The 22,584-nt window shown below is 42.2% G+C and overlaps 1 protein-coding gene across 6 annotated transcripts in view; it reads left to right on the forward strand.

Annotated features, from left to right (window-relative positions):
* Positions 1–22,584, forward strand: part of DIP2C (disco interacting protein 2 homolog C) — a 366,720-nt gene that overhangs the window by 332,111 nt on the left and 12,025 nt on the right. For all 6 annotated transcript variants that reach the window (XM_081932268.1, XM_081932270.1, XM_081932269.1 and 3 more), the window contains 5 exons: positions 908–1,019; positions 1,114–1,223; positions 3,170–3,300; positions 7,478–7,646; positions 9,464–9,634. In XM_081932268.1, the coding sequence (XP_081788394.1) occupies positions 908–1,019; positions 1,114–1,223; positions 3,170–3,300; positions 7,478–7,646; positions 9,464–9,634 (693 nt within the window). The remainder of the gene's footprint in view (positions 1–907; positions 1,020–1,113; positions 1,224–3,169; positions 3,301–7,477; positions 7,647–9,463; positions 9,635–22,584) is intronic.

Consider the following 22,584-nt stretch of genomic DNA (forward strand, 5'->3'; position numbering starts at 1 on the left):
TAGTCCAGGTCAAATCCAAAAATGCCAGGGAATTTCTAGAAGCCTGGCACTCTGACAAATCAGCCATCAATAGACACACAGACATTAACAACATCTATAGGCTATGCAAAATAAACAATCAACCATCCCAAAAGAGAACATAAAGACTCCAGAACTTCTCCAGCAGTAATCAGCACTCAGATCAGCATAGATTAACTCCAAAGTTAACATCAGACCAACAATCAAATAAGAAATACCCCAATCAAGAAACTGCTGAAGAGCCATCAGTAAACAGCCCAACCAAAGAATCCCTAAGAACACCCTAAGACACAGACAGGCAAGACACCAGGATATAAACAAACAGCACTCTGCTAGCATTGATGGCGTTACCTAGTTTGGATAATGAAACATCTGCAAAAGCAAGCAAGCTCAGAGAACACCAAGGATCCATCATTTCAATCCTGAGCTATAAATATTCTCCTTTTATTGATATAGTGGCTGCATTCCACCTCATCACATAATTTTTTGGCGGGGGTGGGAGGAATCTGTATTGTACGTCTTAACTTGAAAACATTTGGAGTAGTGAGGTGTTCTTTTTAAACTGAAGATGTACTTTATAAAAAGTGAAATATATTGACTTGTAATGTGAAACAAACAGCCAGTTGTGTGTAATAGTTACAGCATCTGGGTAGAAACAGGAAAACTGTGAGGTCTAGTCCTGCCTTAGACACAAAGCCGCCTGGGGGAACTTAATCCAGCCACACTTTTATCAACCCTAGGAAGGAGGCAATGGTAAACTGTTTCTAAAAACTTTGGCAAGAAAACTGCAAGAACCTGTCTATACAGTCTCCAAAATTGGGATATGATTAAACAAAAAAAAAGTGTAGATATTTAAATCTCTTCTTTCTCTTTCTGTTGAAATTCCCAGGTGAGTCGTTCTGCTTGTTTAATGACAACACAATTAATTTGTAAATTATTACGGTCTCGGGAGGCAGCGGCAGCAGTGGATGTCAGAACGTGGCCACCTATATTAGACACAGGTATGTTGTATATTTGTTTTGTTATACATCTTCGTTCTGTTGCGAATTTTTGCATCTTTCACAATGTCACAAGCATCTCTCTTTTTCTTCATAGACGATTTGCCAAAGAAACGGCCTCCTCAGATCTTCAAACCTTCGAATCCTGACATGCTAGCTTATCTCGATTTCAGTGTATCTACAACTGGAATGTTAGCTGGGGTGAAGGTAAGAATTACACACTCACACTGGATAAGTGAAGATCTACATCTGGATAAGACACGTGTAGGGGAAGAACAAGAAAAAATACAGCAATAGCACTTAGACTTACATACCGCTTCACAGTGCTTCACAGCCCTCTCTAAGCGGTGTACAGAGTCAGCATATCACCCCCCAACACTCTGGGTCCTCATTTTACCCACCTCTGAAGGATGGAAGGCTGTGTCAACCTTGAGCCTTGTGAGATTTGATCTGCCAAATTTCTGGTAGCTGGTGATCAGCAGAGGTAGCCGGCAGTACGGCACTCAAACCGCTGCATCACTTATTTTTCCTTAACTGCTGCTTCCATGATTTATTATTTTATTTTTAGGGGTGGTGGTCTATTTTTCTGTAATTTTCACAGGAGGTACAATACCCACCATATTTTTCAAAGTATAAGACGCACCTTTTTCCCTCAAAAAAGAGGCTGAAAATGTGAAGGTGTCTTATACATTCAATACAGCATTTTTTTGCCTCCCGAAACCCTGCCCCTTCACCAAAATGGCTGTGCATAGCCTTTAGTAGGCTTTCAGAGTGCTTCTGGGAGCTGGGGAGGGTAGAAATGAACAAAAAACAGGCTGTTTTTTGCTCAATTTTGCCCTCCCCAGCCCCCAGGAGCACTATAAAAGCCTCCTAAAAGCTACGTATGCCCTTTTTTTGGCATAAAACAGGCCGTTTTTTGTTCATTTTTGTCCCCCCACCCTCTGAGCACTCAACAAGCCTCCTAAAGGCTATTCATGCCCTTTTTTTTTTTTTAAAAAAAAAAAAAACCCGGGCTCTTTTAGCAAAAAATGGCCGTTTTGGGGAGGTATGCAGAGTGCAAAACTTTTTTTAAAAAAATTTGCCTCTTCAAAATCTTGGTGCATCTTATACTCTAGTGTGTCTTATACTCCGAAAAATATGGTAATATTGTGACCCTAGGATAAAACCAAGACAGCAAGAGCTAGTTTTTGAGGTTTTTTCACGTGGTAAGAACATTCTTTAACTGACAGTAGTACGAGATCCTTACCTTTTTTTTCATGTTAAGCATTTGGTCTTTTACTGATCTATGCCTGCCATCTATAGCACTTTCTATTTTTACCCTCCTCTTCAGGGTTTCATGTAGTTTCCAGCAGTTCTGGATTATAACCTAGAAATCAAAACCACAATGAGTCACTTTTCTGTTTGTTTTTCGTTTGCCGCGTTAATTGATAGTTCTTCTTTGAAAACATTTTACCGTATTTTTCGGAGTATAAGATGCACCTTTCTCCCCCCCCCCCCCAAAGAGTATGGAAATGTTGGTGCGTCTTATACATCAAATACAGCCATTTTTGGCCTCCCAAAGCCCTGCCCCCATATCCAATTTTTGCAAATAATTGAGGCGTTTTTGCCTTCCCCCTGCTCCGTAAAAGCACTCTGCAGGCTACAGCAGGCTGAGGGAAGGCAAAAATGCTTCTATTTTTGCAAAAAAGGGTAAAAAACAGAGGCATTTTTGCCTTCCCCCAGCCCCCAGCAGCACTCTGCGGACTTCAGCAGAGCTGGGGGGAAGGCAAAAATGCCCCGGTTTTTGTAGAAAAAGCCGGTAATCCATCCGTTTGTCACAAAAATGAGGGTGTTTTTGCCACCCCCAGTCCTGCTGAAGCCTGCAGAGTGCTCCTGGGAGCCGGGGAGGGCAAAAACATTTTTTTCTTACTTACCTCTTCGAAATCTTGGTGCGTCTTATGCGCCGGTGCATCTTAATAACATGGAAAAGATTCAGTGAAGATTTGCTTCTAAAGAGATAGAAATGAGAGTATGGAGAGAAGGGATGGGGGAGATGATTATTTTCATTCTGTTACTAACTTAAGATCTGACAGTGCTTCAGAAGCAACCCCATAGAATGGCATAGTTTATTTATCATTTTGATTCATGTTTTCTCTCTCTTCTTCTTCTTATAGATGTCTCATGCAGCCACTAGTGCCTTTTGTCGTTCTATTAAGCTGCAGTGTGAACTTTATCCTTCTAGAGAAGTTGCAATTTGTTTGGATCCCTATTGTGGACTGGGGTTTGTCCTTTGGTGCCTCTGTAGGTAGGTTTTCCTGATGGGAACTGTCAAGTATCTTTTTTTTTTTTTTTGAAGTGGCAGGACATTACTGTTAGACCAGTGGTGAAATTGAATTTTTTTTTACTACTGGTTCTGTGGGCATGCTTTGGTAGGCATGGCAGGGGAAGCATATTCCCACACCTGGGGGAATGATACTTCAAAATCTCTATTCCCACCCCACTCTGGGGCCAGACAGAGGTAGTATTTGCCGGTTCTCCAAACTACTCAAAATTTCCGCTACCAGTTCTCCAGAACCTGCTGAATTTCACCCCTTGCTAGACTCTATGTGTATGTGTACGCAAGGCAGAGATCCAGTGAATCATCTCCCAGGAAAATGATCAATTGACATATCAAAGCAAAGAGTGAAGTTAGATGTAAGTTTGAAGACCAGCCTATCTGTTCTAGAAGCAAAATAGAGAGGCTAAATGGAGTCATGGTATCTTATTATATTTGTGCAAGTGGGTAAATTTGCTAGGTATACAAGAAAATATTGCTGTGTGAAACAATCCTCTTCAGAGTTTAAGACAACCATTCTTTTTTTTTATTTCATACTATTCCATGTTGCCACTAACTCTCACTGGAGTGCTTTTAATGGAATATCACACCCATACTTCTTCTTTTTTCAGCACAGTTCTTGACATTTCTCCAAACTTTCTAATCTCTCCCTGTGGATAAAGCTGCTTTGGTTACCGAAACATTACATGAGTGTGGCATATACCAAATTGGGAAATAAAATCTGTAATTCGTTGTTAGAAAAAGGATATAAAGAGGGGGAGGCTAGTAAGGTGATCTTGACACTGAAAGGGAAGAAAACCTTCAACCCATTTTCTCTTAACGTGCAGGATTTAAGTTCATCTGCCTCTTCCAGTTTTCCTAAATATTTTAAGCTATTGGAAACTTAACACAAAATGTCCTTTTGCTTCCTGCTGAACTTGTTTATAGGTATTGTTCCAAAAGCATTTCCTGAAAAAGAACTCCAATACCATTTCTGCTAAGAGATTCTAAGAATCTTATTTCAAAAACTACATTTCCAACTTTTAATGTAGAGAAAAGGGATATGCAAAATTCACTTAACAAATGTCTCACTTAGCAACATACAATTGGGGTTAAATTGTGGTCATAAGTTGAGGACTACCTGATTCTTAGCATACATTTTGAAACGGAATTCTCAACTCTGTTGCATAGGCGTTAGAACAAATACAGGGTTGATAAACTCTTATTTCAAGAGTGGCAGCTCTCTTAAAAGCTCTCTGAGGATGTTCTTGATCATGTAAACACATTTGAAGTAAATTTAAATTGTGTTTTTTAAAAAAGGGTGCCAGTTTGTGACAACATTGTTTTTATTCCAGTTTGGTATCATTGCCATTAATCACTGCTACAGGAGTGTAAAAAAGGATTGAACCCTAGTTATCCAGGGTTTGCAATCTGAGCACAAGCAGCCAAATTTATACCTATATATAAAACATAATAATACAGCAAAACCATCTGTTTATCCCTGTTATAGATGCTATGAAGTTGTGCTGGCCTGCTCCATTGTGATGTCCCAGAATGCAGCATTCTGGGACTTTCAAACTACTAAGGAAAACCCCTTGGAGCATGGAGCCAGGCCATTGGTAAGTCATGGCTGTATTGCATGGTTTTGCAAAGTTTTGTTTTTGTTTTTATTTTATGTCCCGAAGGGTATAAAATAATAATGAAAAGAAACCTTGCAAAGCAGAGCAATAGACCTCTATCAAAATTTCTCCAGATTCCTATCAATTGGCCACCTACTCCAGCAGGATTTCCTGGAAATGTTTGTCAAAGATTGATGCATTCTGGGCAGAACAACAATTGTCAGGCCAACGTGAGTTCATGGACATTAGTCTTTCTAAACCTTTTAGCTGTTTGTGCCAAAGACATAGTGCTGGGCTTCATTGTATTGTCATTTTTCCCCTCCTGCCATGTTTTGGGGTTTGGGAAGATTTTTTAAAGCCTTTCTAAATATGCTTATTCTAGCAGCAGTTCAGTTTGGTATTGATTCTGAAGTCTGGAACACATGACATGACTTTTGTTTAATTTGTCCAAGTTTTATTTCTTTTATGTGGGACCTGAACTGTTTTAATTGCCCAATATTCATACTTATATGTAAATTTGTGAACTGCCTGGATAGTCTTTAAGCTAAAATGTTAAATTTTCTTTTGGATAAATAATTTTGCAAAACTAACAACAGCCACATAAGGGTTGTTAACCTGGTGGGAGAGCACTGCTTTTCATGCAGAAGATCTAGGTCTTTGACCATCATTTTCATTTTGATCTGGGCAGGTTTCTAAAATGGTGTTTCTGCTCAAAATTGAAAATATTGAATCTGTGGATTCTATGCCTTCCATAATTAGGAAAGGCTAGTACTGTTCTAGGTGAACTTTTATTAATAAACCAGATCCATTTAGATCAAGTTATACATAAACTTAAAGGACACAGTGGCTCAGTGGCTAAAGCGCTGAGCTTGTCGATCAGAAGGTGGGCAGTTCAGCAGTTCAAATCCCTGTAGCCGTGTAATGGAATGAGCTCCCATTACTTGTCCCAGCTTCTGCCAACGTAGCAGTTCAAAAGCTGGTAAAATTCAAGTAGAAAAATAGGGACCACCTTCGGTGGGAAAGTAACAGCGTTTTGTGCGCCTTTGTCATTGAGTCATGCCAGCCACATGACCACGGAGACGTCTTTGGACAGCGCTGGCTCTTTAGCATAGAAACGGAGATGAACACCGCCCCTAGAGCCAGAAACAACTAGCACATATGTGCAAGGAGAACTTTTACCTTTTACCTTTATACATAAACTTGCCTTGTTAGAAAATTGGTTCATACCTCATACTGAATGTAGCATTGTTCACTTTTGTTTAAGTGGAATGTGTGAAGCCATCCATTGTTGTATGTGCAACAATCAGTGTTTAAAATAGCATAGGCTAGCCAGAGTAGATTTCAAACATATATGCAATATGATTGAAGCATTCACATTTAAATTCTACTGAAAGCATTAGTTTATAACATGAGATGGTTTGAAAGCTGGATTTGTATTTTTTTAAACGCTGCACTTCTGCAAATATCACCAAAAGGAAGGATGTAGAACAAATTAAAAAACAGCAATTCATGGAAACAAAATCATAAAATAATAAAACAAGATTAGGAATTCCCTCTAGAGTGGTATGTTTCAAATAGAATCTAGATTGTGTGTTTGTTGTAGGATGCCTTTAACTGAATTTCTGCAAAGACCAAGAGATTCTTTCAGTGTATTAAAAGCCCTCTTCAGGTTCTCTCATTCTGCAAAAAAAGGATGCAGTATATGCAAATATCCCATCTAGAAGGCAGCATTATCTGTTTAGATCTTAAAAAGCCAACCAGAATCAGATACAATTAATAATTAAATTACAAACTATCTAGAAATCTCAGAATTGCATATGATGACATTCAGAAAAAGGAAGTGACGAGATATTTCCAAGCCATTTCTCAGTGAGCAAAGATGGGTTCTTTTGTATGCAAAGGACTTTCCTTGCCATCCTTAGCATTCCTATATTCCTATAACATTATTTGTTAATCATTTCACAAGGTGAGCAGTCTGGTTGGTTGAACCACTTGCTCAGTCAATCCATGTTTTGTTTCAAATCCCAGAGAAGGAGAATCTTCTAAAGATTGCTTTCTAAAGAATATTTCCTCAAGGGAGTATTCTTGACAGCACTAGTAATTCATCACAGGGAGCTTGCCATCTTCATGCTACTATTGAAAAACTATCTAATGTAAGCAAAATAAAGTTCCAACCACTGGGTCTCTCTTCACATAAACTGATTTAAAGCTTGCTCATTTTGTTTGACTTTTTCCTCTGGAATATATATTTGTTGCCACTGTTTTGATTTCTAAGATTTACGAGCTATGGAGAAACTGTAGCCCTCTGATAATTGGTGCACTTCTTTAGTAGACAAGATCTCTGACCATTGGCTATTCTTGATGGAGCAATTGGAAACTAATTGAGTAACATCTGGAGAGCTTCAGATTGTCCAACCCTGAGCTACAAGATGTCAGGGAGAGCTGTCTCCTTCCATAATTTGGAAAAATAATTTCCTTTTCAATTTGACATCTTCTGGTCTCAAGATAGATTTCTCGTCATGGCATTAACCAACCTTGTGTCTTTACAGCGTTTATTCAGGACACCAGTCTATTTTAATTCCCCCCTCAGAATTGGAAACTACACCTGCTCTATGGCTTCTGGCTGTGAGCCAGTACAAAGTAAGAGATACCTTTTGTTCCTACTCGGTTATGGAGCTTTGCACCAAGGGCCTTGGTTCACAAACAGAATCTCTGAAGGTGAGGAATCCTTGTTCACTTCCTTCCCCCCACCCTACAGCCTATGTTGCCTGAGCTTCTTCTCCCCATTTGATATCACTGTATATATCAGAGATCATCAACCTGTGGCTCTGGAGCCACATGTGGCTCTTTCATCCCTCTGCTGTGGCTCCCTGTCGCCAGTCAGCACCACAATTTTGAGAGGAGCTTCTGGTTAGGGGGAAGGGGAAGCAGGCCGCGCTAGGAAGATACTCTATAGCAAGGGGCGGGTTTTCCTATCAACTCCATAATTGACTTTCAGTTAGGACAGGTAGAGGAAAAAGGATGCCACACTAGGAGGAGACTCTATGGTGAGGAAACCAGACTTCCAGTTAGCTCCAAAATTGAACGGTGGGCTTCCAGTTAGGACCTTTGTGTCTCTTTGAGTGTTTAAGGTTGCCGACCCCTGGTATGTATATGTATATGTATATGTATGTATGTATGTATGTATGTATGTATGTATGTATGTATGTATGTATGTATATATATATATATATATATATATATATATATATATATATATATATATATATATATATATATATATATATATATATATATATATATATAGTGTGTGTGTGTTGTATTTGTACTGATAAATAAAGGGGGAATTGCTATATATAGTTGATAAACAATTGCCTTTATGAACCAAGGATTGAAGTACACATTTACCTAGGCAAGTAGAATTCTACTTTCCACTTTATGTGAATTTAGTCAAAATTAAATCATAGCTTGGTATGTGAGCTCACACCCTTTCAACTTTCCTCTTGAAGACTCTCTTTAGATTTTGCTGCAAATAAGGTTTTCAAGCCATGCTGAGCCTTTCCTCCCATTTCTCTAACAAACGGGGTTCAAAATGGCTAACAGGTTGCATTATAATTATTGCCCCATCCTATATCTGCTCAAAACAGGCTCACAGTTTAAGAATTAAATTTGTGTGGCTTTTAGAAGGGGTAAACTAAAAACAATTAACACTCTCTATTCTCCCTAATGCAGAATTATAGGTAGATGAGACTGTAACAACTTTAAGATATATGGAATAATACAACTCCCAGAATTTCCTAACAGCATGCTCTACCGTGTCAATTTCAATACCCAGAATTCCACAGCCAGTGTGTTGCCTGGGGAATTCTGGGAGTTGAAGTACACATATTTTAAAAGTGCCAAGGTTGGGAAACCTGGAAACTTTGGCAAAAACATCTATGATGTTTGCTACGATGAGCAGCAAAGATGATTAGGGAACTGGAGACTAAAACATATGAAGAACGGTTGCAGGAATTGGGTATGTCTAGTTTAATGAAAAGAAGGACTAGGGGAGACATGATAGCAGTGTTCCAATATCTCAGGGGCTGCCACAAAGAAGAGAGAGTCAAACTATTCTCCAAGGCACCTGAGGGCAGGACAAGAAGCAATGAGCATAAACTAATCAAGGAGGGAAGCAACTTAGAACTGAGGAGAAACTTCCTGACAGTTAGAACAATTAATCAGTGGAACAGCTTGCCTCCAGAAGTTGTGAATGTCCCAACACTGGAAGTCTTTAAGAAGATGTTGGATAGGCATTTGTCTGAAGTGGTGTAGGGTTTCCTACTTAGGCAGAGGGGGTTGGACTAGAAGTCCTCTAAGGTCCCTTCCAACTCTGTTATTCTATTCTATTCTATTCTATTATGCCCCCACTTATTCCAAAATACAGTTAGTTTTGTAACCCAAAGTTCATTTCTGCTTCTGATGTCTTGGCTATTTCATCTGTCCAAATGTCAACACTACCCTTGGGATGACCTGAGTTTGTTCTTTGTTTCCAGGCAAGGGGACTGGACTTATCAAGGGTGCGGACATGTGTGGTTGTGGCAGAAGAACGACCCCGAATAGCTCTGACACAATCTTTTTCAAAGCTTTTTAAAGATCTGGGCCTCCATCCCAGGGCTGTCAGCACATCCTTTGGCTGCAGAGTTAACTTGGCTATATGTTTGCAGGTAAGGCTCTCGCTCTCTCTCCTGTTGGCAAAAATTGTAAAAGCAGTCCCTTCCCTTCCTTAAGGGAAAACAACCAGGTTTCACTTGAGATGGTTACTGTATTTTTCGGAGTATAATATGCACCGGATTTTAAGACGCACCAAGGTTTTGAAGAGGCGAATTTAAAAATAAAAAGTTTTTGCACTCTGCAAAACTCCCCAAAACAGCCCGGTTTTTGCGAAAACGGGCCCATTTCCCCCCCCCAAAAGGCAGGAATAGCCTTTAGGGGGCTTGTAGAGTGCTCCTGGGTGGTGGGGGCCCCCCAAAACAAGCAAAAAACGGACCTTTTTTTCCCAAAAAAAAGGCAGGAATAGCCTTTAGGGGGCTTGTAGAGTGCTCTCTGGGTGGGTGTCTCTGTTGCAGAAATGTAATCCCCCCCCCCTTTTCTAACGTTCTGCACATGTGCAGACCTTTTTAGGTGTAAATATGCACGAGCGCTGAGCATACATTTGGTGTGCGAGCGAAGCGAGCTTGCTTGCGCAAAAAATTTAGCATGCCAAACCAGCAGTAGCAACCCACCCCTGTGAGTGTCTCCCCAATAAGGAGCTAGCAATTCCCCCTATGAAATCCAAGAAGTTGAATAGAAAGGCAGTCGTAGACAGCCTGCAAATCTTGAAAGCAGGACTTTCAGCTTCTGAGTGGAGAAACGGTCGCCATTGTCTGTTCCAGACTTTCCAGAGTCTCCCCCAAACCTGAGCTCTTAGTCCTCCTTATCTTACAATGCTGCCTTTCCACTCAGGGGAGCTGAAAATCTTGCTTGAATTTTAGCTCCCTCTCATTTTGAGGGACTGGCTAAAAGAGCTCTCTGCAAAAGGATTTCAACTCTTTGTGTGCTTGGATTTTGGTAGAGAGCTCTTTCAGTTAAGTGTCCCCCCTGAGTGCCCCCTCCCCCGCAACATAAGATGGAGTCTTGTTGGCAGGAGGCAACAGCTTGCAACTTGCCCTGCCAGCTATCCATTGCCTTTCTGGGGGAGCTGGTAGATTGCAGAAGATTGTAAATGGCAATCACATGAGAGTGGGGTTCCTGGCGATTGGTGGTTGATGCAAAAGGGCTGCCAAGCACCCTAATCAGAGTCACATGACTGTGGGGGGGGGCACAGTTTGCAACGGAAGACCTTTACAGGCCATAAAATAACCTTTCCAAGCCTGTCATTACTTCAAACTGATGTTAAATGAATGGTTATAAGTTGAGGATTCCCTGTAATCCTATTTTAGAGAGTAAAAAGCTATTTGCAGTCACAGTACTGTAATAATAATAATAATAATTTTATTTGATTAGCCGCAATCCTCTCCCGAAGGACTCGGGGCGGCGTACAATCAAAACAAATAAAATACAGATAAAGACAAACATACATACATAAAGAACAAAGACATATACATGTGCATGGAGGAGGTAGACTCATAAGTGAAAGACAATTAAAAAACACAATTTAAAATCCCATTAAATAAAATTACTGAATTAAAAAACCCATCAGGAGCGTTATGAAGTTATGATTGAGCCAGGCCAGCTATTTGGAATAGGTGGGTCTTGAGCTTTACACGGAAGGAGCGGAGGTCAGTAGTGGTCCTAATATCCGGGGGGAGGTCATTCCACAGGGCTGGGCCCGCCACAGAGAAGGCTCTGCTCCTAGGCGCCGCCCCATGGCACTGTCTGGTGGACGGCACCTGGAGAAGTCCCTCTCTGTGCGAGCGGATGGGTCGTAGGGATGTATGGGACAGAATACTATCCCGCAGGTAACTAGGTCCTGAGCCATGGAGCGCTTTAAAGATCGTAATCAAAACCTTGAAACACACCCGATAGACCACAGGAAGCCAGTGCAGCTCGCGCAGGAGAGGTGTCACATGGGAGTTCTTAGTACTCCCCATAATCACCCGCGCGGCCGCATTCTGGACCAACTGCAGTCTCCGAGTGCATTTCAAGGGAAGCCCCATGTAGAGAGCGTTACAGTAGTCCAGGCGAGACGTCACCAGCGCATGGGAGACTGTGCGTAGGGCGTCCCGGTCCAATAGGGGGCGCAATTGGCGCACTAGGCGAACCTGGTGGAACGCCCCCCTGGCCACGGCTGTCACATGGTCATCCATGGACAGCCTGGCATCCAGGAGGACGCCCAAATTGCGCGCCCGCTCTACGGGGGCGAGTTGAATGCCCCCAATGGCCAGAGATGAGATTAACTGGTTGAACCGGGGGGCCGGAACCCACAGCCACTCCGTCTTGGAAGGTTTGAGCTTGAGTCGGTTGTCATCCATCCAGACCCGTACGGCTTCCACACACCGGGACATCACTTCGACGGCCTCGTTGGGGTGGTTCGGGGTGGAAATGTACAGCTGAGTATCATCAGCGTACAGATGATATCCCACCCCGAAACCACGGATGATCTCACCCAGCGGCTTCATGTATGTGTTGAACAGGAGTGGCGAGAGGACCGACCCCTGTGGCACCCCACAGGTAAGGGGGCTTAGGGTCGACCTCTGCTCCCCTGCCAACACACGTTGCGTCCGGCCAGAGAGGTAGGAGCCGAACCACCGCAAAACGGTGCCCCGGACCCCCAACCCCTCCAGTCGGTGCAACAGGATACCATGGTCGATGGTATCAAAAGCCGCCGAGAGGTCTAACCCCTATCTCTGGCCCTCCAGAGATCATCCACCAACGCGACCAAGGCCATCTCTGTACTGTGCCAGGGGCGAAAGCCGGACTGGCGTGGGTCTAGATAATCATTCTCCTCCAGATGTCGTGGGAACTGAGAAGCCACCACACTCTCTACAACCTTCGCCAAAAAGGGAAGGTTGGAGACAGGACGATAATTGGCCAGCTCCGTAGGGTCCAGGGAAGGCTTCTTGAGCAAGGGTCTCACCACCGCCTCTTTCAAGGCGGCAGGAAGAGACCCCTCACCCAATGAAGCGTTCACTAGGCCCAGGAGCCAGTCGCGTGTAACCTCCCAGGATGCCAGTACAAGCCAGGAGGGACACGGGTCCAGTAAACATGTGGTAGGTCGCAGTCGTCCACGCAATCTGTCCAAATCCTCGATGACAACCAAGTCAAACTCCTCCCAAAAAGGTTTCTCAAGACTCACCACTGGCGTCTCGACTGGGCCACTGAAGGGGACCCAATCCTTCCGGATTTGAGCGACTTTATCCTGCAGATATTTCCCAAATTCCTCTGCCCTACCCTGTAAAGGGGCCTCCCGCGGCCTCTGAAACAGAAGGGAGCGGGACACCCGAAACAGGGCGGCAGGGCGGTTCTCTGCGGATGCAATGAGAGCGGCACAATATTGGCGTTTGGCCGTTCTCAGTGCCACTAGGTACGTCCTTAAATGGGCTCGTACCTGTGTTCGGTCAAATTCGGATCGGGAGGATCTCCAACGACTCTCTAGGCATCTCTTGCGGCGCTTCATCACCCTTAGCTCCTCGGTAAACCAAGGAGCCAGGGTGGATCGTTGCCGCCGGAGAGGCCGCAAAGGCGCCACCCGGTTCAAGGCCCCGGTAGTCGCATTATTCCACGCGGCCACCAGGTCCTCTACCCGAGGGCGGGTCAGGGCTGCAGGAGGTGGCCCAAGCTCCGTCTGGAATCTATCTGGTTCCATCAGGCGCCTGGGGCGGAACCATCTAGTGTTTTCCGGTTCCGCCTCCCCGCAGCGAGGGGTAGCACCAGGGAAGTCAAGTCGGAGGAGTGAGTGATCTGACCATGACAGAGGAGTGATGGTTAAATTCACTCCTCCCAGATCACTCAACCACTGGCCAGAGACAAAAACAAGGTCCAAGGTGTGACCTCCCTCGTGTGTCGGGCCCTGAATCATTTGAGTCAGGTCCATGGCTATCATGGAAGCCATGAACTCCCGAACCCCCTCTGATGCTTCTCCCACCGATGGCAGGTTAAAATCCCCCATCACTAGAAGTTTGGGGGTCTCAACCGCCACCGATGCGATCAGCTCGAGGAGCTCAGGCAGGGTCGCTGATGTATGGCGGGGAGCCAGGTATACTATCAGCAGGCCCAACTGCCTCCCAGGGCCCCATTTCACAACAAGGGATTCACATCCGGACGTCTGTGGCACAGTGGACTCCCTCGGCTCTAAGTCCTCCCGGATAATCACTGCTACCCCACCGCCCCTTCCCCGGGCCCGGGGCTGGTGAAATGCTTGGTAACCTGGTGGGCACATTTCCACGAGGGGTAAACCTCCCTCGTGGCCCAACCAGGTTTCCGTTATTCCCGCGAGGTCCGGCTCCCCCTCCAAAATTAGATCATGAATGAGGGGGGCCTTATTGACAACGGACCTCGCATTGCATAACAACAGCCTCAGGCCCTGGGCCTGCAGATCCTGACCACCTAGAACGCGGGGGTTGGTACAAGCGACCGGGTGTAACCAGCACCCACGGTCTCCCAACCGACTGTGAGTAGTTAATCTGTCCTCGTATCTGCCCCTCCCTACGACTGTTGGAATCAAAGAGCCCTGTATAGGAATGATATCCTCTCCCCCCTCCTCCTCTCCGCTCCTTCTGCTCGTGACCCCACCTGGTGACCTGGCTCTGTCATCGCTCCTGATCTGACCCCCCCACCCCCCCAACCCCTAAACCCCTAAAAGATTTTAAAAAACATTTAACTAAAAAACCCCTGAGCCTCCGTTTCTTCCACCTCTCGGGGTCTATAAACCCGTCATCAAGGCGGGCCCTTGCAAGCGTCAAGGGCCATGCCTGCGAGAGGGGGGTCTCCCGCAGGCGGAGCAGGTCAAACCTCGAATAAATAATCTTAATCTTAGAATCTTAAAAAACACGATGGGGTCAAAATGTTATAGATGGTAAGTGGTCAGTCATAGAAAAAAAAGGGGGCGAAAGAGTTCTTAGATGACCAAATGGTGGTCTGGGTGGAGGAGAGATGGTCTAGGGTATAATCCAAATAGTCCCAATGTCCTAGTGATGTTACTGGCATCCATGACAGCTCTTTCTGCGGCTGCTGTTGAAACCAGCCTCTCACCTTCCAGTGTCCTTCCAACTCCTTCTTTTTCCTCTCTCTCCATTTTCCTCGCTTTCCTTCCAGTCTCTCCTTCTCTCCTTCCAAACCTCTCAGCTCACCAGCTCGCTCCTTCCAATCCTCTCGGTTCACCCATTCACCAGTCTCTTTCCTTCCAACCTCACATTCCTCCTTCCAGCCGTTCTCACCTTCTTCCTACCTGTCGCTCTCTGCAAAACGTTCCAAAACGCTCCAAAAGGCTGTCACAAACGTCGCCATTTCCAGCTCACAACCTCTTTCCTCACCAGCGGGACAGCCTCTTCCCTTCCAGCCTCACGTTCCAAAACGCTCCAGCCTCCAGCCTCACGTTCCAAAACGCTCCAGCCTCCAGCCTCCAGCCTCACGTTCCAAAACGCTCCAGCCTCCAGCCTCAAGTTCAGCCTCTTCCCTTCGAGCCTCACGTTCCAAAACACTCCAAAACGCAGTCACAAACGTCCAGCTCACCAGCCTCTTTCCAGCCTCAGCCTCTTTCCTTCCAGCCTCTCCTCACAATTCCTCTTTCTAAGCACTCTCTCCAAAACGCTCCACAACGCTCCAAAACGCTCCGAACGTTGCCATTTCCACTCACGCCGCCATTTCCGATGCCGGTCTCTCTCCCCCATTCCACAAATCGTTCGCTCTTTGTCCTTTGTCCAATCAGTCTTCTGATTCACCCTAGCGGACCCAAATGGATCGAAAATGGGCCAGGGTGGTCATGCTAACTGACTTCCGACCCTCAGATGGAAATGAGGGTCGGAAATAACCTTTTTGCCCATCGCTGAGCTCCGTGGTATTCTGGAGCTTCAGGAGGCGACTGCCATCGCCGGAAGCTCCTCCTCCTCCTGTAATAAACTTTACAAACATTTTATTATTACAGTCTTATAAATTAGGCTTGTATCATGTTTGTATGGAGATGAACCTCATCCATTTCAAATAAAAATTTATTTGGGTGGGAAAACATTACCTTTTCCTGCTGTCTATTCCAGTTTTGTTTTCTGATGGTTTCTATCTTCCCATTTCATTTTATTTTCACATATTAAGAATGACTTGGATTTTTTAAAAAATAGTAATTCCTTAGTATTTACATATATAAATATATCTATTAGCTTTTGGTCACCTGTTGGAGTTCTTTTCTTTGTAACTTTAGTTTCCAGTTTCCAATAGTCACATCACTTGGAGATATCACTTGGATTGTGATCCTTCTTCGCATAATATGATTTTTATAAAAAATACGCAAACCACTGGGCAATAATTCCCTAAATATTTATTTAGCCAAGGGTGAGGGGATTGTAAAGTGAGCAGACATTTAAATGTTTCCATCGGCCAGATTTTACACTATTTCCCTGAATGCATTCTAAGATTTTTTAATCCTGTGACTTTCATAACCAGATTTTCTTTTCCATACTTCTTTTCTTCTATAAAGTTAGATGGCATTGCATTCAGTTCTAAAACTTAGTGCCCCGATCCCAGGACATAAAAGAAAACAGTAATAAAATCTCCCAGAGAGGCGGCCATTCTGATCACACAATACCTTCTTGCCAAGATGTAGCTTTGCTAAGACAACATACTAAATGGAAGAGAAGCCTGCTGGCCTCAGAAAAATACCAAAAGCATTGCAAAATGGGTCGAGGATACAAACATGGCCTGACTTACTTAAGTCATACAGTTTATTCCCATTCCAAATTTCATGATAATTTCTGGTATCTTCAACTTGGGTGGGTCATAAAAAAGATAAATAAAATGCAGTAAAGAATATTATAAATTAGCAACATACATACATACATACATACATACATACATACATACATACATACATACAGATATTATACTAATTCATCTTCCTAAAGAACATTTACAATGTGGATATAGTATGTTAAGATTTTCATTTGTTAGTGAGAAAGGAGATTGTGCTATGGTGCTTGTCAATTATAAACCTGCCAAATTTGATGTTTCCCACCATACCTTGGTATTTGTTTAGGTATTTATTGTGTCATTGTTAGAATAATTTCTTTCTTTGAAAATCAGTGACAGCTAAGATGAATTGGCTTTATTAGCTGGTTAGTGGCCTGAACATTTTAAAGCTTAGGAGTTTTAGGTATGAAAATAACATACTATTCATTTTCCATCAGAAATATTAATATTGCACAGTGTATAATTTTTTTGTAGAAATAATATACAACTGAATAATTCCACTACTCTGTGGTAATGTACCCAAACTGTAATAACTTACTAAAGCTTTCAACCGAAACTTTGCAACTTCTGGTCTCTTTGAGGAGTATTAATCATGGCCTAAACTGCTCAAGAGATCATAAGCAGGAGTGGGATTCAGCCGGTTCAGACCGGTTCAGGTGAATTGGTAGTTCCAGGGATCAGTTGGCCCCGCCCACCCATCTCTGCGCTAGTCTGTCCTATATTTCCTTTGTTTGAAGCCTAGCTGATAGGCGCAGCAGAGGGGATGTCCGCACCTCAGCTATTTTACTTACTGGGGCTACAGTAGAAGGTAAGTTTTTGAGCTGTTTTCAAAAGCACTGCGCATGCACGGAACATGTGTTTGGCGTGTGCCTGTGAGCACAAAGCGCACGCTCAGCAAACCGGTTGTTATACTGGTTGAATCCCACTAGTGTTCATAAGCCTTGGCTGTGAACAATGTTCTAGATTACAATGATTGTTCCACACTGATGTGCATTCAAAATGTATACATTAGCCATTCCACATTTAGAAGATCCTAAAGTATGCTTACTCTGAAGGAGTTCATTAGTTCCACGTTGAACTAATGTTTTAAGAAGTTGAGATAATAGAGGCGGTTTTCCCAGATTCATTTACTTTCAAATTTCAGGAAAGTAAGCCTCCAAAAGTTGTTTTAAACTCTGCTTTAAAAACAGACAAATGTACATTTCCTAAATAAATGTGTTTACATCAGCTGTTCACAATTAGATTACTATCTTATATGCAGAACTTAATGGATATCCATGCAAAGATATCCTGCCTATCTATCATTTTTCATTTTGATTTTAAAAACATTACATCCTTACATATATTTACTGACTTGGATTCAAATGAAGCAAAGTAAATTTATTTTGTTTTGAATAAAATATTTTGAATTCAGATTGATTTGCCTTATTAGTTTCAGTAGAACCAAAATACAGCTGATTTTTGGATCCAATCCATCACACTTCAGTCCTCAGTAAAATATATAATCTAAGAAAAGATTTGATGATATACGAAGATTTGATGATATACAATATTTGTAGATACCATTCACAAAAGTCTATAGTTCTTTGCCTATTAAAAACTTTATTTTAAACTTGCTAACTTGATCTTTATTTTAATTGTTCAGATAGAATTTACTTGTGATCAAGAAGCAGCAAATTTTATTTATGCACGATTCTGAGAATGTTGCTATTTGCAGATTATTAGCATATTCAAATAATATTTGTCTTTGAATATTTGACTTAAATTCTAAAACAACAGACAATATTTCCTAGGTGTATCTTTTCCACAAGGATCAGATCTTAGAAGTTTATTTCCTGATCTGAATAGTTCCTGGTAGATTAGCTATATCTTTCCTGTGTTCTACTGTGTTTTAATGATACTTAGATCCAGGAACTTCCTGCAAAAAGATCTTTATTGAATGCAAAACTTTGTATGATGGGAAATCGGGTATTTTCCTTCTTTGAAAATTATTCAATCTTATCTACAGGTAGCCCTCAGCATACAACCTCCTGAACCCAACATTTCTGTTGCTAAGCAAGTTATTTATTGGGTTTTGCCCCGTTTTATGACCTTCCTTGCCATAGTTGTTGAGTAAATCACTGTAGTTGTTAAGTTAGTAACACAGTTGTTAAGTGAATCACCTTCCCCTTGACTTTACTTGTCAAAAGGTCAGAAAATGTGATCACATGACCTTGGGACACTGCAATTGTCATACTTTTGAGTCAGTTGCCAAGCATCTGAATTTTGATTATGTGACCATGTGGATGATGCAACAGTCGTGTGAAAAACGATTGTGACTCACTTTTTTCAGTGCCGCTGTAACTTTGAATGGTCACTAAATGAACCATTCTAAGTCGAGGGCTACCTGTATATAGTCCATTCTTGAATAAACATTGCAGGATTGTGCTGTACATATATTGATTTGGATAGTAGAACTGCAACAAGCAGGAATGGCAAATGTATTGTGGAGAGATGATCTTGCAAGAGTGGCTCTATTGCGCCCACCCACCCACCCCCAAAATTCAAAACAAGATAACTTGTCATGCCTGGAAGCCGTCTTTTACATTGGACATTTTCTACTGTGGGAAAATGGGAAGGGGGATTATATGGAGTATGGGTGATACCTATTCTAAATAACATTCTTTTCTCAGAGAGTTAAGGACATCTTGCACCTGGAGTGGTGTGACTGGGAGACATCTTCAGTTGGGACGGTGCCTGATTGGACCATGTGATGGACATGTGGGTGCTGGGGCAGGGATGTGAACTTCCTTTTGGGTGGGGAAAACCTGGAAGTTTTCAGATTCGGGTTTTTCCAGATGTGCCAATATGACATCTCTAATAAAATGGAACTTTGAGGAAATCTTCTTTCGTTAGAGATGTTACTTGGAACCCTGACATTAACCCAAATCTGACAATAACATTTAGAAGTGTCTCAGGCAGATGCCTCCCTAATTTGCTGACATATAAAGAGAAGGAGGAGGAGATACAGCACAATCAGACTTGCAAGATTTTGTTACAATAAAAGTAGTCTCAGACTCCCCATGGAGCTGATTTTATGCTCTAGTAGTCTGCCTTCCCTTACAATGAAGCAAAGGATATGAGTGTACCATTTTTGCCCTTAGGAAGAAGCATCCTTATAAATGAAATTTCTTAGCAAATTTATACTTCAGTTCGGGGAACAGAGAACTTCCTGGCTCCGTTTCATTCATAGAGGCAAACTTGTGTGTGATGGAAGGCAGGTGGTCATGATAGAATTATCCATTGAAAAGTAGGAGCTGAGCTTCCTTTCAAGATGGATGACTTGTTCCTTCCTGTACACCCAGATGTGCTTTTCAGGCTTAACAAAGGAGTGTTCCATTTCATTTTAATCTTTTGAAAAATGTAATGGCGATTATCAAAATGTGAAGGTATAGTATGGCACCGTTTCATCTGAAAAGTAGAGTTTCACACAAGGCCCTCAATAGTATTTATAATGTCTCTTAAATTGCTGAACTTTTGTTTGTTAAAAATTGGTAAGTCTACATATGTCTGCCTCTCCTGTTGCTCTATTAAAATGGCACTTCCATCTTATTTTCGTTTCTAGATCTTTAAATAATAAAATGTATAGTTTATAAAATCCTTATATTGGACATGGTTTTTTTTTTCCTTTTATTTCATTATGCTCATTGTGCATAATTCTCTTTATTTTCCTCTCAACTTCCATTTCTTTTTCAATTATTATTATCTTCATAATTGGTTTTTTTTTCTTCATGTGTTACTGTCTCTCCTTCTCCCCATCTCCCCCTATTCCTGCTGCTGTAGCCGCACGGGCTGGGGAAACTGGGCGAGCAGGTAGGGAATTTACCTGTTCCGTAAAATATCCACATGGCAATGGACAGACTAGACGGAATCCGGAGAACTTTGAGTGGGGATGTACACATGTTTGATGCGTACACGTGGTTCAGTGTGTTTCAGTGCAATAGCCAGAATTGGCCAGGAAATGCCAAGGAAATAAAATTTTGTGCAAAGAAATGAAATAATTAATAGCTGTTATACAGATATAGTCTTCATCCAGAGTCAATCAACACTTCATCACATACTTGGGAATGTGTCCTAAAAAACAACACCCAGATATGATGACCCTACAAATGGAAACAGTTGAATTTTATAAACTGCTCCCGGTCAATCATGAAAACAGTTCCTAGTGTAATACAGGTAATGCTCGACTTAACAACAGTTCATTTAGCGACAGTTCAACATTACAAGGGCACTGTACGTGACTTGCCACTGTTTTTCACAGTGATGACCTTTGAAGCATCTCCATGATCTTGTGATCAAAATTCAGATGCCTGGCAACTGGTTCGTATTTATGACCATTGCTGTGTCCCAGGGTCATGAGCCAACTGGATTGCTAACTTATCAACTGCCGTGATTTATTTAGCCACTGTGGCAAGAAAGGTTGTAAAATGAGGCAAAACTCACTTAAGTGTCTCATTTAACAACAAAAAAGTTTGGGTTTAGTTGTGGTTGTAAGTTGAGGACTACCTGTATTTATTGAGTGCTTCTCTCTCCCACTCTTCCTCTTTGTTAATAATGGTAATAGGCTTCTCCACTCTGAGCACTAGTCTGTTAGTCTGCAGCTAAACATATTAGTACATTGAGAGCTATGCTGAAACCCTGGATGCCAACACAAGAATATAATGTGTTGACATTATGCCAAGTTGCCTAGTGATGCCCTCCTATAATTTTTTCTTGCCCTCCTTTCCCTTCTCTTGGTGATGGGATTCTGGTCAACGTTTAGTACATTTTTGTAGATGCCTCCTGCTTTCCTTAGGATAGAACCTGATTTTGTTTTTTAAAAAGGAGTGCCAAGAAATAAAGTGCCAAAAAACAGCCTCAAAACTCAAGAATCAAAGTTCAATATCCGTTCTTCTTCAACATTGTGCCGGCCTGCTTTATTTTTGTAGATGTCCCGTAGACATCTACAAAACATTTGTAGATAGTTTATCATTTCTTTATTGCCCAGGAGCTCAAGGCAATACATATAACATCCTCTCCAATTTTTCCCCACCGTAGCAATTGAGCTGACATATTCAGATTTAGGAGTTTCCATCAACAGAATATATACTGTAAAACGAACCAGTAAGAATGTGCTTTTCCTTAAATGCACATTGCACAGGGCAGGTTGGGCACTTTAAGTCTTAAAGCATCTCCAGACATGTGAAGTGACTTTGCAGTGCCAGTGTTGCAATAGAACCTGAAGGTAGTTAGAAAGCAATGTGGTTTAATGCATTTGGTTTCTAATCCAAATAATCTGTCCTGCATTGTATTGTACTTAGCTCAAATTACCATGCTTTAGTTTTTCTTTTAATTGCACTGAGGTGCAAGTCTCTCTTGGGCTACTTCACATGATATACTAAGCCAGTTTGTTCATTTAGCATTCAGTGTAAATTCAGTCTGTGTTATTTGTAAATCATGTTTTTGGCTTGCGTGATCCCAGGCAACAAACAATGGTTCAATGTAGCGTGTGAACCCAGTGTTCACATTGAAAGAAGTCTTCTATAAAGACCATACACATGGGTTCATAGACAGAATTACTGAATTGCGGGTGAAATGGCCACAAACAAATTAGGCGGCTGTTTTTTAAAAATATAATATGTTTTAAAGTAATAGAATAACTGGGTGTGCTTCCTCAATTTCTATACGTAGGTATCAAATATCTTGCTTTAGAACATTTTCAACTTTACATAAAGCTCTTTGCATCTGTGTCTCAGGAAATTTAATCTTGAACCTTTGCAGGCTGTGTTGTTCTCCGCCAATTCTGTTTCTTTAGAATTTGCCAAACCTGGACACCATTCTTTATTTTTCCACTAGTTGATATTCCGGCGTTGCCCAGGTATTTATTTATAGGGGGGAAATGTCTGGACCAAACATAATTTCCAGTGTTGGATTTTCCCCCTTACCAGAGGGAGTCCCTTTGTGGAGTACTGTGAAGCTATTACCATGGCAACTCCACTGCGCTATATAGTAGAAGCCATTTTACGGCAGTACAGTAGAAGCCATTTTAAGGCACAATAGGCTGTATCTTAACAGAACAGTGTTAGGGGTATCTTACCCCCCACAGTATTTTTTTCCAGAGAGTAAGTAATCTGTGTACCAAGTTTGGTTGAAATTGCTCGAGGTGTTCCAGAGATGCTGGAACATAAACACACACACACACACACACACACACACACGC

This window comes from Natrix helvetica, assembly GCF_964273705.1.
Source record: "Natrix helvetica genome assembly, chromosome: Z".
NCBI lineage: Eukaryota > Metazoa > Chordata > Lepidosauria > Squamata > Natricidae > Natrix > Natrix helvetica.